This window comes from Hakea prostrata, chromosome 2 (genome assembly GCF_041222555.1).
Source record: "Hakea prostrata isolate BN-2017 chromosome 2, UWA_Hpros_2, whole genome shotgun sequence".
In the NCBI taxonomy this organism is placed as follows: domain Eukaryota; kingdom Viridiplantae; phylum Streptophyta; class Magnoliopsida; order Proteales; family Proteaceae; genus Hakea; species Hakea prostrata.
The window spans coordinates 69,790,629-69,808,970 of record NC_142601.1 but is presented as its reverse complement, the minus strand read 5'-3'; the positions used below and the strand labels follow the sequence as shown (position 1 = coordinate 69,808,970).

Here is an 18,342-nt window from a genome sequence, read left to right as displayed (position 1 = left end):
TACTAATGGTGATGGGTCAAGAAATAATTTTTAGCGTTGTTCTTTTGTTGCCTAAAAGTACTAAAAGGTGTTTGCTAAAATGGGTTGTATTTTCGTTTTTAAGAAATGAACCGTCCAATTTTCATATATGATAAAAACGTTTTGGAAAACAACTTTGATTTGTTTCGTCATTTTCATGTTTTAAAATTACGCACAAAGAGAAACACTCTTAAATTCATATCCTAATTGAGTTTTAATTCTAAACCTTAAATAATTAACTACCACGATATCACAATCCTAAATAAGAATTACAAGAAATTATAGAGAATGAAATTGTAAAAGATGTAAATTCATGACCATCGATGTGGGACTAGAGAAGAGAAGATCCAAGTACCCTCTTAATTGTCAATTAAGGTTTTAAATAGTTTTAAATAGTTTGAAAACAATATATCAATTATTTTGTATAACCTCAAGTGTTCTTATGATGGATCACATGTTCCCAATACATTTAAAATTGACAATATTATATACATGTTAGACCTATTTCGGTAATTAATTAATATTAAAATGAATGCCCAAGAACCACACAAAAAAACAAAAATATATAAAAAAGAAAAAAAATTACAATAAAGATCTGTTAGCATAAAGAAAATTTACACATCATATCATATTCAACCACCATAAAACCTCATATTGAGTTTGCTTACTTATTAGCCATAGAAGTGAAGACAAATCATTTGCCCTCTTATTCATCTATTAATTTGTAGATATTAATGTACAACCTCATGCGAGAGGAAAGAGATTCCTTCAGAGTTCAGACTATGTGAGGGTTAATCTCCCTTGTGATGGCGTCTGGGAACAGTGATAGTGAGAACACCATCTGTGATATCAGTGTGTATGTTGTTTGAATCAGCATCATCTCCAATGGGGATTTGCTTCCAGAATTGCCCATATGACCAATGCACCTCACCATCTTGCTTCTCTGATTCCTTCTTCTCTCCTTTGATCCTTAGAAATCCATCCTTAACTTCAACCTTCAAGTCTTCTTTCTTCAAACCTGTTTGACAACAAAACAAAGAACATAATGATGTAAGGTAGCAATTATACAGAAAAGAAGTAACTAATTTCCCAATAACAGATTACAGGGACCTTTCAGTTTGCCTGCCCAGATAATTTTAGGATTACCCAATCAGCCATATTATTATTGATAATCTCTAATATTAAGATCGGTCAGAGCCACAGTTTTGGTTGATTACTTTAACATGTCACATACTCATCATGGTTCGTTGTAGCATTATACCATGCTTGAAAATAATGAAGAAAAAGGAAGAAGCAATACCAGAAATTTCCAGACTATAAACATAAGCTTCCGGTGTCTCCTTGTAGTTAGATGTGGGCTCAGATTGATGTGAGGTCTTAATCGCGTGCTGGTTCATATATATCCGATCCATACGACCATGTTCATGTTGAAACCCTAAAGACGCCCAAGATTTTCCTTCTGAAGGAAAAAATGAAGACACAGAAGAAATGTAACATCCCACTGTGATGATGAAAAATAGCCTTAAAGCCATCGCCTCCCTCATGATGAACTTCATCTCCAGTGTGGTAGAAGAGTTACAACTTGCAACTTTGATCAACGAAACTGTTCCAGAGAAACGAAGAAAACCAGAAGGATAGCCGCGTTGCACCCTCCAAAGGTGGAGAGTCACCGACTCACAGAATAGATAGACATGCGAGGTTTTTGAGTGGATTCCACCTCTGGAACCACTTTCGCTAGTCGTTAGTGCTATCCAGGTGGCGGCTTAGAAGTAAACCATTTGTCTGTAACCTACTCTTGTTACTTGATTTTTTTATTTTTTATTTTTATTTTATTTTTTTTGTGTAATCATGCTCTTGTTAGCTTATCGAAAAAGGAAAAAAGAAAAAAACACCTCCGAGAAGTCAAATGTACATGCTCATCCTTTTTTTTTTTAAGGCAAATAAACTTTAGATTAAAACAAAGTTAGTGCTGAAAAGCACTTACAAATACTACTTATTGTACTATTACAGTGGTTATTGTACTATTACAGCCATCCATTTGTAAGATTCTGTTTCTTTCTACATAATATTCAACATATAATTGAAGCATTAGGTTGTGGAAATCCAAAAAAAAACCACCTGTTTTGACATGCTCATCCATTTGATTTGGCAATGAGTTGCAAGAATATATATATATCAGTCTAGGCTTTCCTTATGTTGGTTTGTCAATAGAGCTAGTAATGGGCTAGCAAATTATTTGCCCATGGAGCTAGAGACCTTACTTTAAATGAGATGTTGCAGTTCATTTTTTCATTTTTTCAAATAGTTCATGGGCGAAAATTAAGTTATTTAGGTCCCGGAGGATTGACAGGGCGAATTGCTAGTTTTCGGATACGAGATATCCATCCTAGTCACTATGGATGTATTTGCCCAATTGACACGTCTGAAGGAATCAACGTTGGACTTATTGGATCCCTAGCAATTCATGCAAGGATTGGTCAAGACTTTACTTTAAATGAGATGTCGCAGTTCATTTTTCATATTTTTTTTGGTACACAAAGGGGCTTTATTAAGCCGGGGGATGGGGATATTAATATGCCTTAACAAGAGTCGAACCCACGACCTCTTCACCAAGAGGTGTTGGTTTCACCTCTAGAACAGCTCTGCGTTGGCTTATTCTGTCTATATAGTTATATACCCATATTTATATGAATATAGAATATAAATTATAAATTCACAAGTCTACCTATGTTAGAACTTAGAACCCACATCTGTCTTGATACGACAGACTTGTGAGTATGAGTCCCACAATCATGTAAGTGTAAATGTACAACTATATGATCAGACTAAGTGGAGAGGATCTGAACTCATCTTACCTTTAGAAATTTAGTATGACAAATTTAATATAAATTTATTTTTAGTAAAAAAAAATCTATTAAAAAAGTTACATTATATTTATTGAAATATAATTCCATTGCAATTTTGTTTGAAAAAAGAGGTAAATTAATCTCACACCTTAAAACAAGCTCTTTAAATACAAATATTCTACTTTCTCTTTTAAAATCATAAACATTTCGAAGTAGGACTCCAACTAGCGTTACTTCAATTCATTACGTTGTTAATTAATATGAAATACCTAAATATACCTTTGTGAAAAAACAAACGAAAGAAAAAAGATTGGAGTGAGAAGGAAACCATGAAGAATTTGTGGATTATAAATAAAGATAAATGAGGTATTTTCACTCCATAATAATCTATATTACTGATCATTCTAATGGAATTGGGATTGTGTATTTTTTAAAGATAAAATGGACTTACAAATTTACAATATTTGAACGTTTTTTTTTAAGGGCGTCAGAACAATTTTCTCCCCAAAAAAAAAATCGATTATAAAGGATGTTCTGGCCATTTCCTAGGTGGAGGTACGTGTTCAGTGTATTTGATTCAACAACTAGGACAGCTCGACACGTGGAAAGTTACAGTTGACCTCCGATGTGGCATACCACGTCGACTGACTGCGAGCCGACAAGATGGCGTAGTATATAAACTTCCCCGCTTTTCTCCATTTGATTTTATTTCTGATCGAAAGATAACGCCGAAGGGAGTGTCGGAGAGACGGAGGCGCAGAGTGAAAAGATTTCACTTTTCAGAGCGTTTGAAGATCGGGTTCTAGGGCTTCATTCGTTTTCCAGTCACTTCGGATGGTTTTCATCGGAGTCTTCTGACAGAGTACCTCGATATTCAAGTATTGTGGTGGATTTTCGTTCTCTGGAGGTAGGATGTGGATTCTCAGAGTTGCAAGCATTTTGCATCTGTTTTCTAAGTTTCAGAATTTTCTTGTGGATTATTTTAACCTTCCGAACCTTTTTCGAAATATTTGGTTGGTTCAGTTAGATCTATTTTTGTTGTGGTCTTTCTTTGAACTTCAATGGAAATCTAACAGAGTTCATACAAATTTTCTTCAAATATAAAGCATATTCCACTGTCTCTGTTTGTTGTATTTCCATTTGAAGCTTTTTGGTTGGAAGTTCGTTCTCTGAAGCTGATTTCGATATTGTTTATTGTGACTTATAACAGATAAACTCAGATTCTACTTCGCAGTCCACCTGTAGATTTCCAAATCACGATCTCTCTCTATCTCTATCTCACCTTTTATTTTTGTTGTTGTCGTTGTCCTAGTAAAATCTAAACCAAGAACTCTACCTTCAAACTGTAACACTGTTAATCCATGAAGTTTCTGTGCTTTTTTCGCTTCAAAAAATCTTTAACTTGTGTATAATTGTTTGGAGAAATAACAGCTCCATCGCTTCAGCATTTTATGTTTAGGTCATCGACCTTGATGTAGAGAGGCATGTAGTCTAATCTGCTGATTTCACGCTGCTTCTTTTTCTTTCTGTGTGTCAAGAGTGTTCAAATTTAAGAGGTTTTCTGCGCAGCAGGTCCTATATCTGTGTCTATCATCGGAAACCAAGCAGTGGAACAAGGAGGAAGATCAAAATTGGACTGATTTTTACTGTAGAGCGTGCATCCTACATATCATATCTTGTTGTGAAGATTGTTTCTGAATGTTGAAATGAGGTGCAACGCTTGCTGGCGAGAATTGGAAGGGCGTGCGATAACGACCACCTGTGGTCACCTCTTGTGTATCCACTCTGTTATGCAAATATTAGTCCTCCATTTGCAACGTTAAAGCATTTTTATTTGCGCAAAGAAAAACTATATTATCTATCTACTCTTTCAGAGGGATTCCTTGATTAAGGAAAATAAAGGTACTGAAGATGCAAGCAAGATCCTCAGCAATGACGCAGCATGCCCCATTTGTGATCAAGTGCTCTCTAAAAGGTACTCCGGTCCTAATTTTTGCATTAAGAAACTATGGAATAAGGCAATAAATTGGCTTTAGTTAAAATCTATTGAAAACATGATATATGTTTGATGCATTTGTTCGGAGCTATCTGCTATGAGTCAAACACTGATTGTAACTCGGTACCGTGCCACCGGTGGCTTAATTCGAGTTTCTTCCAACAGGCAGTTCATGAATTTTTATGATTTAACATAACAATTATACAGACGAATCTTCATATATAGCTAACATATGTTTTGTCTGTTTAATTACTGATAGAGGTGCATCGTCTGCTGCTATCTTTTTTCCATTCTTTTTTCTTTTATTGTATGAAGACATTAGATTGGCTGGTTATTTAACATGCTATGGTGTTTTAATAATCAGTCTCATGAAGCCTGTGGAAATCAATCCAAATGATGAATGGACAAATGTAAGAAGCCACACTTTCAATTCTATTGAGCTTATCATTTTCTTTCAAATTGTATCCTGACTTCATAAATTTCTGATCAGATGGCCATGGCTGGAGTATCACCACAGATCTGTATCCTTTGATTTTTCGCCTATATCGTTTCTAATATCTTTTTCCTGTCCTAAAATTTCAGTCAGGGAGCAATATATGTACTTGTATATACAAGAAGTTAATAATTTGGGGTAGTGATCATAAGTTCCTTTCCTCTAGCGTTAGTGACAATACTAAATGGGTTTGGGTGGAAAGAAGATTCTGCTGATAGACATACCATGTGTCTTCCTGAACCCAAAATCGAAGTGATGAAGAGTGCATACCGAAGTGTAATGTTCTTCATTGGGCAGAAGGAGCTAGAGATGCAGTACAAGATGAACAAGATAGTTGCACAGTGTCGACAGAAATGCGAGGTCATGCAAGAGAAGTTCACTGAAAAAATGGAGCAGGTGCATACAGCATACCAGAAAATGGCCAAAAGGTGCCAGATTATGGAGCAAGAGATTGAAAGTTTATCCAAAGATAAGCAAGAACTCCAAGAAAAGTTTTCTGAGAAATCCAGGTCATCTATTTATTTCCCTCCCGAATCCCCCTTCTGTCAGCCAGGGTTGCTGGGAGTTTCCTCTGACTTACAATTCTAATGCTCTTAAAATTATTCCAAAATACCAGGCAGAAGAGAAAACTTGATGAGATGTATGACCAACTGAGAAGTGAGTTTGAATCATTAAAACGATCTGCAATTCAACCTGCCGGCAACTTCTTTACTAGGGCTGAACCAGACCTATTCGCTAGTCCAGCTAATATGATGGATAACAGAGATCCACTCAGACAAGGTAATCTCCTTCCTTTTAATACTTGAAAATGATTCCAATATTACTGTCATGGAAAGTAGATATTTTGGTAATATTTTTGCTGTATTCACCATTTTTTCATGCTGCTTGGTGAAAATTTTAATTTCTTTGCCTCCCGGATCCCCCTGTGACACTGAATGTGATAACCCCTTGTGATACTGAGCGTAGTAACTCTTTGTATATGCTCCAAAAATACCAGTTGATTTATTTGTGGCAGATCGACCGGTTTTCACTCCTGAAACTCCAGGACCGAGAGAGGATATATGGCCTCAGGCAAGACAGAAGAACTCCAACTCTGGTAATTATGATGTTTGTGGCAGCTCCCCAGTAAAACAGCAATCGGTTTACCGTGAAGTTGGCAACAGACGGCCTGGTGGTCGCTCACTTTTTGGGGCTGGGGCTGGGGCTGGCGGAGGGGGAGTGCCTGGGGCAGGAGCAGCGGTGGGGGTAGGCAGCGGAGGTGGTAACCCTTCCATGACATTACGAAATCTCATTCTATCACCAATGAAGCGACCTCAGCTCTCTCGTAGCAACCGTCCTCAAATGTTCACGTAAGACGCGTTGATTATTTGCTAAGCATATTCTATTGTGTGTCTATAAATCTACACTAAGCAGACCTGATGATAGCATCACAATCACTACAAACCTTCGGCTTTTCAGTTTTTCTCAGACAACACCTGAATATGTACGAGTCTTTTTTTTTGGTGTCAGGTTCTAAGCTGGATGGCGGAGGAACACTGGTAGGTTGGATTTATGTTCCATTCTTTGTTACCATGCACAATCTCGAATTACGCCTCTGGAATTTTCCGAAAGATTGCTTCAGGGTAATGAACGTTTAGGTGATGTGCCGTAACTCTACTGCTTCAAACTAACCATATGTGAAGGAACATTATACGGCCATTATGGGGAACCCCATCTCAATGATTTAAATTTGGAATAGATGGGTTTAGATTTTGAAAAAAGGAAAGTGTACCCACAAAATGCAGAACTTGTGTACTGAATACGACCATTTGACACAAGATGTATACATTATTGGCAAGAATTATGTTGAGATATCGAACATGTACAGGAGCAGTATCTATTTCGTCTTGTACTGGTTAAGGTATAAATGACCAAGATAGCGACAAAGTCTTACAGTGGGGTGAAAGAGATCGTTCTAAGAGGAAGTAAAACCTTCCCTGTAGGCTACTTTCCGGACCGCAGCGCACCCGCCCGAGCTAAATATTATCCTTTACGACTGCTAGCATCGACATCGAACCGGTGTCATTTGAACATCGCATATAACCAAGGTGTCCGATTCACATGAAGAGAGGGATCTTCTAACTCAATTTGTGCCATCCAAAAGTGGCACTCGGGAATGTTCAAAGAGGTATCAGATTCTACGCATCTCATCTCAGAAGTAAACCTAAACCCTCAGTGTCGGTATTTTCTCAAATTCTTCCAAAACCAAAGGCACGAAGCTGGATGTTTCATTTAAGTGACCAGAAATACAAATCCTCCGTGGCTTCCCCCCCCCCACCCCCACCCCCCGCCCCCCCCCCCCCCCCCCCCCCCCCCCGGCCCCAAATTTTTTTTTTTTCCCCCCCCCCACCCCCCCCCCCACCTTCCCCCCGCCCGCCCCAGGCGGCAGCCCCCGCCCCGGGCCCCCCCGCCCCCGGGGCCGCCGCCCCCCCCCCCCCCCCCCCCCCCCCCCCCCCCCGAGGAAAAAAAGACCCCCCGGGCGGGGGGAAAAGTCAGAGCGAGATCACCAGACACTCGACAAACGTTGCAACCCCAAAGAACGAGATGGGAAACACCACTGCCAACATTCAAATGTCACGTTCCAATTGGATCATCAAACCGTAACCTATTGATTGGTCGGTGAAGCCATTCAAGGAAGCAGATCCCCGTCACTCTCTTGGATATCTAGGGTAAACAGTGTGCAGGGCAGTGTTGCACCCAACCTATGTCCTTGCCCCCACACCCTGCTATCACTTTCCATCCCACCCACTTCATTGGCTACGGAGGCTAGCTCTAGGATAGTTGGCAGTATGCCCAACCTTCCTCCATAAAGCTTTTACAGGACCACTGTCTGTGTTTTCGTTTTTCCTTATATAGCCAGAATTGACTTTACCATCACTAAGGAATTTTACAAGTCAAAAGTTAACCGGGGATAAGCTTCTGCAACCCCACTCTGCGTTTGCTAAGATCTTGATCAGACTTGGATGTGATTCTAATCATGATCGATAAAACAAGTCAATCCTTGCGTATATGCCAATAGATCAAAATATCAACTGTACATTAACGATTTTCTTCAAGGCTCAAAAACTCGACACAAACTTAATACTTTGACATCCGGTGGGAAGGCAAGAAAATATCTAAGGTTGGTGCCTTTGAAGATATTTCAACGATGTCCCCATGTTGAATAGAATGAGATAGATGAGAGCCATCAACGTAAATCATACCTTCTTTACTGTACCAGTTTGTGTCCATGGATTGATCAGGTTTAATAAATCCTCGCATCTTAGGCATAGCTGCTCCTGGTGAAATGGGTTCCCTTACCATAAACTGGAGTTCCTGACTTGAAATGGGCATTGCAGATCCTCCTGCTGAGAGCATTGCAGCTGTAGACCCAGTGGCTGTGCATAATCTGAGCCCACTTGATCGACAGTTCACAAAAGGGTAGCATAACTGGCCATCATCACCTTTGGTTCTGCAAACAGTAAAAAGTTCTGATTATAACAGATAATCACCAAATGTGACCTCCATGTGAGTAATTCTGATTTTGGTAGCTTTCTACCTAAATGAGAACCAAGAAACTGCGGCGGGACTTGGATGTGCAATGAGAACATCATTAAGAGCATAGGTTGACAGCAGTTGATTGTTTACACGTATTGATATCCTTGTTAATTTACTCGGAACCCTGTGACCCTCAAGTATGTCATCCAACACCTGTAGGAAATCCCAAGTTAAAAACAATTAAATAAAAAATTTCCCAAACATGAAAAACCTGCAAAGCAAATGAATAATCTGTTTGTATTTACGTTCTTGGAAGCATATATCTAATGACCCCAACCAAAAAACTGCCCAAAATAGCACACTTTTGTCTGCCCTTCACCATAAATATAGTAGTTTTGCAGCCTTACTTGTTCAAAATTTTCAACTGTTGCTGCACAAAGATAGCCAGTGCTCCTTGAAGCGTCAAACTCATGACTAAACTCTTTCACCTACAACAAATATACGATATGTGAACAACAGCAAGATAAACCAACTTTATCTCGAATGAAGGGTAGATATTAAAAGCTTAGGCAGGGAAAACACTAACCTCATTGACTTGAGTGGGGTCAGAGTTCACTCCTAGAACAGGAATTGTGTCATCCATGAAGTGACTTGCCTGCAAAAGTGTGCCATCGCCACCAATAGTAACAACCAGATCCACATTGCGGATAGGTTGCACCAAGTCACTCCGCAAAATAGGCTCCCAGTCAACTGCCTTTCGCCGCAGAACATCTTGACAAAATTTCACTGCATCCATGTGAACCTTACTCCTGTTCTCCAAGTAACCTAGAATCTGCAATGTCCTCAACAGAAATTACAAGTCAAAACACTACTGACAAAAAATAGCACAGTAATGTAGTAGAGGAAAATATAGTGGGATATTAATAATATTTTCAATTAGGTTAGTGGTACATCAGAAGGCAAACAGTCATCTCAGTTTCATGGAGAAACTAAATTTAAAAGTCAATGATTTATTATCTACTTGTTCTATGGAAAATGACAGAATCTACAACCATGAACATCAATAATTTATAACAAATAATAAGTGTTATCTTTTGCTGCTTAAGCACAGAAAAGAAAAAGATTCATCTATATGTCAATAACTGATTTCTAAAAATAAAAACAACCATTTTCTATTAAAACAAATAGAAAACAAAAATTCAAGTGAAATTTAGGAAACAATATCCATCACCAAGTTTTTTTCTCTAACAAGATTTAAGTGAAATGGGTTTGGCTGATGGCTAAATATTAGGAAGCAGCAACAAGGATCCACCACCTACAAGACATGTATTCATGTGTGCTAACACTTAAGGATAGCATTCAATAGTTTCTTGGATCTATTCCTCATTGTAAGAATAGGCAGCCTGCTTCATTCTAAAGAAAACATATTTAGAGCTGTATATTTGATTGATCAAAACAATAGCCAAATAGGACCTTTCACAAGAATCAAGTTCAAATTTGATTGACTTAAGAATGAAACAGAATTTAGATGTAAAAGATGGCTGAAACTAGAGTGTTTTATAAGGATAATAGTATAACAATACGGGCTGAATAGATCTTCAAAACAGGGGCAAAACTATGATGAAGAAATTGAAGAGACAATATGAAGGAATTGAGAATAACAATGTAACACCGGGCTTCAAACCGCAAGGTAGAGCGATTGGATCGAACACCAACCTACCTTGATCAAACACAAGGAGTCTCTTTTTTTTTTTTGACAAACGGGGACCCAAATCAATTTAAAGAGCTGGCACGATCCACGGACCCTCCCGGGGGCGGCGGGGCTCCTGTTTTTTCCTTCGCCTCCATCGGCCCTTTTGTTCTCTGTGGTTGTGTTTTCCTCTCTCCCTCTCGTCGCCCTCCTGTCTCCTTCCGTTTGCCTCGGCCCATCGTTCTGTGTGTCGCTCCGCGTGCTTTTCTTCTCGCGCTTGCCTCCTGCGGGCTCGTCCCTTGCTGGGGCCCCCCCGCCCCCTGGGCGGTCTCTATAGAGAATGAATGCTAACAAAGCAATTTGATTTCAATTGATGAGTTGCGTCTTCACCTATTACATAATTCTTTTATATAACATTCTAAAGAGACATAAACATTAATGTTAACATCTAACCACTAGTTAACACCACCCTCCCTATTAATAACTCAACTACTACCTAACTCTTGACAAAGGAAAACTCCTTTGACAATGAGTTCTTTTATTTCAAATCACAGCCCATTTTATTGACTTTTCAAAAACTAGACTTGGGCTTAGGTCTAGACCATGAAGAGCAAAATATGTGGGCTAACTTTAACCTACTAAAACAGTCCTAGCCTATGAAAGCTATGGGCTGATTTGGGTGATAGCTTTAGGCTTTTGATGGGCCTGACCCAATGGGCTTCTTCTTTCTTAAATATGTCTTCAATTCTGCACCAGGGGGACAATAGCAATTTCATAAAGAGCAAGGTCCTTTCAGTAATTAAGCAATAGTACAGGGGGGCACTAGTAATTATCCCTATTCATTAACCCCATCAACTACCTTGGTTCACCTAGTCCCTTTGACAACTATGTTCAAGAGGATAAGAAGCAAGAGCAAGGTACTCACAAGAAATATTAAAGCCATAGATCTGACTAAGTCTTGGACACATGGTCAATATCCAAACATGCCCTCCCACACACAAGACAAAAAGCTTGTCACAAGAAGATGTGGACTGAAAAGATTTACAGTCAATGGATATATTGGCCCTCTGGGGACAGCCACAGCAGAAACTGGGTGAGTGTATCCCATTAGTGGTATTCTTCTTATGGGGACTTCCAGTTTCCACAACTTAATCTAATGATTCTAGGCTTGAAGAAAAAAAGAATGTTTCCATTCCCTTAGGGTGTGTTCATTTGGCAGAGAAAGTAGGAAAGGTTAAAAGGGATGGGAAACTTGTATATGTATGATGTATCCTAGAAAATACAACAAATCTGACCGTTTAGTTAGATGGGGGTGGGAAACTTGCAGATAACCACATGTGCATTTATTCTTGTCTAGGTGAGATGATACACCTCTTTGTCTCATTAAGTTAAGTTCCTCTCAATTTATTCATGATTTCCTTTCTTATTCTTTCCTTGTCAAGCAGGGACCCACAGTCACAAGGTTTACCCCCTCATCTGTTAAACACTCCCATTAAATCTTGTTCATCTTTATTCCCCTCAATTCCTCTTCAATCCCACACTTGATGTATTTTCATTTCCCCTAGTTAGAAAATCATTCTTTAGCAATTTAAAAGGTCTACTTCCATTTCCTAAAGACTGCTTGCGAAGGAGAGAATACCAAAGATTTGACTGGATGATAAATGTAGTTGAGTAATCTCTAAGAAATCCTTTAGAATGGTAGTTAATGGTCAACAGAGTTAGGGATAGAAGAAGAACAACTCTTAAAAGGACCCCCTAAGTTCTAACATCCTTCCAAATGGTTAATGCACAAAATAACTAAAATGAGTAATCAAAAGCATTAATTGAAAAATGTAGTTGAAGTGTATTATCTAGTTTGGCATCATTTTAGAGTTGCAACTGAAAGGGTTGTTGATTCACCTGTTTTGCCTCACTTCTTCATTGCAAGTACTAAAGTTTGACTGGGATGATTAATATTAACCAATAATCACTCAAATAATATAAGTCCCCTCTTTCCAATGTGCAACAATCCATAGAAATAAGACCTGTACCTAAATTATTAGTTGTCAATTATTTACATTATATATGTTTCAACATTTAACAGAGAGAAACTTTCGTTTTCATTTTCCTTTTCCTCTTCTTACTGATGAAATAATTTTACCTACAAATAATGTATAGAGAGGAGAGATTCCAATTTAGAACTATGAACATATGTTTTTGGATCAAAAGTTTCGATGGTTGAGTTTGAACAAAAACACAATACATGGAACCAACTTGCATAAAAAAACATCAGTAGGAGAAGAAATGAGGAATAATTAGTATTGACAGTCAAAATACAGCAGAATGTCATTTGTGTCTAATGCAAGCCTGTGAATGGCCTGGAAGGGGATTTAGAAGAATAAGAAGGAGAAGAAGAGAAATTGTATACAAGAAAAGATGAATTGTTACGATGAATTGTTACTAAGCGTTCAAAGAAGGATCTAATCGATTGACACCAAACAAACAAAAAAACTCCAAGCATCTTCACTGAAAAACGAAATACGCTAGAAATATAACACTTGCGGAGAAAGATACGACGATGGAAGTGACAGAATGAAAAGTACCTGAGGATTTCTGACGCGTGAGACGCCATCCGAACTGCTAGGTCGATTGACGTTCCCCGGCTTCAGCAGCACAAGCAGTCGTCGCCTTGACATTTCCTTCTCTCTCTCTCTATGCGCTTCGGCGACACTGAATCTGTCAACGCGACTCTGCGACACACAGGAGGCTGTTGATAAACTGCGTAATTCTCTGCTCCGGCGACAGGGGAAACCGTTGGTTACTCTTATTGCTCCCATAAATGTAAAATAAGTAAATAACGCGCGGTGTAATCAAAATTCATAACCCTAATCCTGAATCCTGAGAGGCTGCGTTTGTTTGCAAAGCTAGTGTGGGAAAAGAGGGGTATAAAAAAAAACATATGGCGCATGTGTAGTGTGGTCACTGTGGTGAGGGGAAAATAAAAGAAATAAAAATGTTTTGTGAAAAAATGATAATTGTGGATCTCATTTTTTTATTTTTCTAAACTTTATTACAAAATCCCATCAAATTTGTAGGGTCTTAAAATGCTTAGGGTGGGAAAGTTGAGCTATCAACTCACTAGACAAGTTTCCTTGATAAGCTTGTCTCTCACTTTCCCATCCCAAACAATAAAACAATCTACAATTATAAGATTCAAAGAAAAAGTAAGAAATCTACTACTGTTTCCGGGTACCTTGTTACTATGGGGTGGGAACTAAATTACTAATATATGCCGCCGTGGGTGCGAATCCAGGACCTCCCCTTGAGAGGGTGGGTCTTTAATCACTTGAATAATCCATCATCGTTCATTTTTTTTTTTTTGGGAAATTTATGAGATAAAAAGTCAAGGGGTGGTGATGGGAGTTTTTTTTTTTTTTTTTTTAATATTTTTCAAAGGTGGAACCCACCGTTTTTGTTGTGGAAAAACCGTCGAAAGCAACCGTCCGGATTTCGAATTTTGAAACACAAATGATTAAATTACCTTTTTATACTCAACACTTAAATCATTCATATTCTTCTTACACCTTATTAGAAACCTCTCACCACCGCCCGTAGACTTCACAGGCTTTTCTAATGCAATAAGTTTTACCAACTCATTGAGTACCTTGCTCTTTTTTTTTTGGTAGAATAAGTACCTTGCTCTTGAATGCAATATTCACAGGCTTTTCTAATGCAATAAGTTTTACCAAAAAGCCTTCTTGAATGCAATATTCTCTTCTCTAAAGGAATCAAAACAGGGCAAAATGAAAGATTGTCTTGCTTCTAGTTCAACGTGATTAAGTAGAATTACTGGGGCACGGACAACAAATGATTTCTCCAACAAAGAGGAACTCAACTAACTATTCCTTAACCATTGCCATAAATCTTTAATCAATTTGTTTCAGTTTAACTTCTACCCATTTTAGATTTGAGATTCTTGGCAGTACGGGTGTCAAGAAATGGATCATCCATTTTGTTTGGCAGTACAGTGGTTGGTCATTGTTAATTGAACCAACTCTTTGGCTTATTTGGTTCCGTTGATTATTTCTCTTTTTTTTTTCCCTTCAATTTCTTAATTCGTATTGCCAGTTTAGTTGGAATTTGATGAGGTCCATTTTTTACAATAAAATTGATCATCTATTTTCCTATGAATGAATGACACGTGTCAACCAATCACATCTAAAAATTGAGGTAAGATATAAGAAATATCAATTTTATTATTTTAATTTAATTTGAACTTTTGGATTTGACTAATGAACACATGTCATTCATCCAAAGGAAAATGAATAGCCTATCTCATTGTCATACATGAATTTGATAAAATTCTGTTAGAACCAATAGACCAGAGGCACAGTACAGACAGACCAATTACAGAATCAAGAAGAAACAAATATATAAAATATTCTTTATGTCAGAATCACTTACCCGAATGTAGTAGAATGAACGAAAGGAAAACAGCACGAACTTTCACAGGGTGAGTTGAGGTGTACGAACTGTACGAACTGTACTTTTCCTTAAGGTATTTGAACGCCCCCTTTATGCTGCTGGGTTTGACCTTGACGTTCTTACCTCCAAGATACAACAACTCTTAGATCCGAAGGCAACACTCCAACGGAGTCTACTTGCAAAGGAGATCTGAAGGTAATACACAGCACCGAATGAAGAAAACAAAAGAAAGAATTTTCTAACACTAGATTTTCGAAATTCTGTTTTTCACCAAAAACGGAATGGCCTCTTGTTCAGAGCTTAACCTCTATTTACTGACTCGTATGGACACCTTCAGAGGGCTGCATATGTACGTAAGGTCATCTGCAGAGAGTTGTGACTGTATGATTAGTCACCTCTCTACTGCAAAACCCAAAGCCGGGTTTTTTAGATCCATGACCCGCTTTCTAGATCCATGACCCACGACCCATCATAGACAACTTAATATTATTTATATAATATTAAGGTGCCCCATGGCTTGGTTAGACTAGGGTCTACGGATCACTACCGCAACCACGCCCGACTTGGTCCAGCTCGTTGCATACGCGTGATCCACACATAGCTCTCTACCAGCATACACCCCACTTAGGAGCTATATACGATTATATAATCATATAATCATTAGCTCCATCCGATGTGGGACTAAACGCATATGGTAATCTAAATCACCTAATATACATCTAGAAGGGTCCTATAGAAACAAGAGTCCTAAAACAACTAGGGAGACAGAGTTTTAATGATTTTGAAAATTTTTTTAATTGTTTTTTTTTTTTTTTTTTTTTTTTCCTAAAACAAAACTAGGGAGATAGAGTTTTAATGATTTTGAAACTTATCTAAATAGTATATTATATTATATTATATATTTTTTAAAACAAAATCCAACAATCCCCAACAAGTTTAGCTACCAAAATAATGGAGCAACCATATATCTTTAAGAATAATTCATTGGCCGGAAGCTTGGTCTTGGTGTTGCTTTGGTTGATCAAATTATTCTATGGGCTTACACGCCACTAAGAGTTAGTATCATAACTTAATTAAACATGGTTAAAGGGTGGTTAGAGTGAACTTGAAGAGATAATAAACCAAATGATTATTCATTCAATTGAAAATGTTGAAACATGGCCTCATTTTTTAATTTTTTAATTTTTTAACCTTGTGAATGCAAAAAATTCCCGCTGAGAGACTCACCCACCACAGCCAGGTGTGAGATCTAGGTCGAACACCGGATTAGTCAGGGCACAGCGTTGGAAACCGGGGTTGACAACCAAAAAAAGAATGCAAGAGGAGCACAAAGTGTCTTCATTATACAGATTAAGGAACCAAGGAGGAAAATAGTCATGCTCTCTTATTTGGCAAAGACAGAGTCTTCTTAGCTACAGAATGCGCTATAGAATTCGCTTCTTAAACAACAAAAGATGAAGAAATTTTCGGATGATTACATATGATGTATTGCATCTTCCATGATCCATCTCATTGACTAGTGCTATGTTTATACTTAGTCAAATCTCGATAAGATTTGTTTAGATTTAGCCATTTAGACTCGGATAGAAAAAAAAGAGCTTATCATTATCATTAGTGACTGGATTAAAATTTTGGTAGAATAGTTAACATTAGACTTTTTATAAATTATATATTTTGGTTGTAGATTAGTCATAGCTGAATCGGCCGCAAAGTATTCAAACGCAAGTTTAAGACTTTGGAATCAGTATTATTTTTCTTTTGGTTTTCTTTTGGGAAAAAAATGTAGGAATTAATTTTCATTTATTGATAATTATAACTAACTTAGGCTCTTTTTTTTTTTTAATTTTTTTATTATTATTATTATTATTTTATCAATTCTTATATCTATTATGTATATTTAAAATAAATAAGTACAATAATTCATCATTGGTCAATAATGAAAAATAATTTGGTGAATTTTGTCAAAAAAAATTATAGAATAAAAAATAAGTTTTGTATGTTAAAATACAAGATTGTTACAAAATGATAGTGAACAAGTGAGAAAAGATAAAAGATAAAAAAATATATATAAATAGTTTTTTTTTATAAAAGAATGGGTATTGACTATTTTACCATCATATTAATTATAAAATTTTAAATAAACCTTTGCATAAATGAAGAGAATGTAATTCTCACTATAATCCTTAATAGATAAAAAGTATATTATGGATTTTGGAGATTTTTCTACTATTTTAAATAAAAAAATACTGATAATAGATGTCAAACAATTACAAATAATAAAGATGTATCATAATTGATAATGATAATTGATAAAAAACTAGCCTTAATCATTTGCTTAAAAAACTGATTATTTGAGAAAGTGAAAGGAGTATTCTCGTGCTGAGCCACCATGGGTCCTATTTCTTTGGATTCAAGTAGCACGAAAAAATGAAAAACAAAAAATAAATATTTTTATCTCCTATTTTATAGCTAATTACTAAAAAGATAACTGTTTATAATGTTATTGTTGTTCCCCTAAGTTATAACAACTGTTCATCCGCAAAGGTCGAACCAATGACCTTTCAACTAAGAAATATGGATCTTACCACTCTACCAAGCCTGCATTTATGAAACTTCATAAAATTGATAACATCAAATGGAAAAATACAAATATGCTAATGCACAGATGTTCTAGTGGTGAAACCAACACCTCTTAGTGAAGAGGTCATGGGTTTGACTCTTGCTAAGGCATATTAATATCCTCATATCGGCTTAATAAATCTCATTTGAAAAAAAAAAAATTCATTATTTATTTATTTGATTAGAGAAGGAGATTGTTTAATTAGGGTTCATTTTTTCATAATTAGTAAAGATAGTAATGTAATTTAATATAAAGTGTAAATAAGTAATATAAAATTTTAAAATAAATAAATATTTTTTTGTTGGGATATGAGGTAGGGTGTAAATGGATAACCGACATCCGCATCCGTTTAGGGGTATCCGAATCTGTCCGATTATTAATAGGATGCGGATATGGTATACCCATTTCTTACCTAACATTATCCGTCAGATAAAATTATCCGATTAAGTTACTTATTTATATTTATTATTCTTATTTTTATAAAATTTACCTTTAATATGTGACTATTTTTCTAGATTTTCTATTAAAATAGCTACAAAAGTTGTTAAATTCGTAAAATTTCAAGCCTAGCTCTCACAAATAAAGAGGTAAAGATGTAAATAGGTAGCAAAAAATTTGTATTCAATTTATATTCATGCCCATTTAGAAGAATCTACTTAAGAAAATAACTATCCGATTCCGACAAAATCCGTTCGAAAA

The 18,342-nt window shown here is 36.8% G+C and overlaps 3 protein-coding genes across 3 annotated transcripts; 1 reads left to right on the top strand and 2 right to left on the bottom strand.

Annotated features, from left to right (window-relative positions):
• Positions 1 to 575: 575 nt before the first annotated feature.
• LOC149026142 (16.9 kDa class I heat shock protein 1-like) lies at positions 576 to 1,679 on the bottom strand. Its single transcript, XM_089143254.1, has 2 exons — positions 1,319 to 1,679; positions 576 to 1,036 (listed from the first exon to the last, which is right to left on the bottom strand). The coding sequence occupies exons 1-2, from the start codon at positions 1,572 to 1,574 to the stop codon at positions 810 to 812; spliced, it is 483 nt and encodes a 160-aa protein (XP_088999380.1). The 5' UTR covers positions 1,575 to 1,679; the 3' UTR covers positions 576 to 809.
• A 1,915-nt stretch (positions 1,680 to 3,594) lies between these two features.
• On the top strand, positions 3,595 to 6,783 carry HEI10 (RING/U-box superfamily protein). Its single transcript, XM_089143253.1, has 8 exons — positions 3,595 to 3,771; positions 4,437 to 4,640; positions 4,767 to 4,839; positions 5,225 to 5,270; positions 5,351 to 5,381; positions 5,607 to 5,862; positions 5,970 to 6,133; positions 6,369 to 6,783. Exons 2-8 carry the CDS (start codon positions 4,571 to 4,573, stop codon positions 6,704 to 6,706), a joined length of 978 nt encoding a protein of 325 aa, XP_088999379.1. The 5' UTR covers positions 3,595 to 3,771; positions 4,437 to 4,570; the 3' UTR covers positions 6,707 to 6,783.
• A 1,143-nt stretch (positions 6,784 to 7,926) lies between these two features.
• NADK3 (NAD(H) kinase 3) lies at positions 7,927 to 13,449 on the bottom strand. Its single transcript, XM_089146395.1, has 5 exons — positions 13,142 to 13,449; positions 9,456 to 9,701; positions 9,277 to 9,357; positions 8,931 to 9,082; positions 7,927 to 8,843 (listed from the first exon to the last, which is right to left on the bottom strand). The coding sequence occupies exons 1-5, from the start codon at positions 13,373 to 13,375 to the stop codon at positions 8,471 to 8,473; spliced, it is 1,086 nt and encodes a 361-aa protein (XP_089002521.1). The 5' UTR covers positions 13,376 to 13,449; the 3' UTR covers positions 7,927 to 8,470.
• Between the last annotated feature and the right edge of the window lie 4,893 nt (positions 13,450 to 18,342).

Bases quoted from the DNA above. Each gene is read 5' to 3' on its own strand.
- LOC149026142 (XM_089143254.1), bottom strand. From the start codon at position 1,574: ATGAAGTTCATCATGAGGGAGGCGATGGCTTTAAGGCTATTTTTCATC. The intron at 1,037-1,318 runs GTATTGCTTCTT...GTTGTCAAACAG, and splicing joins TTATAGTCTGGAAATTTCTG to GTTTGAAGAAAGAAGACTTG.
- HEI10 (XM_089143253.1), top strand. From the start codon at position 4,571: ATGAGGTGCAACGCTTGCTGGCGAGAATTGGAAGGGCGTGCGATAACG. The intron at 4,641-4,766 runs GTATCCACTCTG...AGGAAAATAAAG, and splicing joins CACCTGTGGTCACCTCTTGT to GTACTGAAGATGCAAGCAAG. The intron at 4,840-5,224 runs GTACTCCGGTCC...TTTAATAATCAG, and splicing joins GATCAAGTGCTCTCTAAAAG to TCTCATGAAGCCTGTGGAAA.
- NADK3 (XM_089146395.1), bottom strand. From the start codon at position 13,375: ATGGGAGCAATAAGAGTAACCAACGGTTTCCCCTGTCGCCGGAGCAGA. The intron at 9,702-13,141 runs GTACTTTTCATT...AGGACATTGCAG, and splicing joins CACGCGTCAGAAATCCTCAG to ATTCTAGGTTACTTGGAGAA. The intron at 9,358-9,455 runs GTTAGTGTTTTC...TATTTGTTGTAG, and splicing joins ACCCCACTCAAGTCAATGAG to GTGAAAGAGTTTAGTCATGA.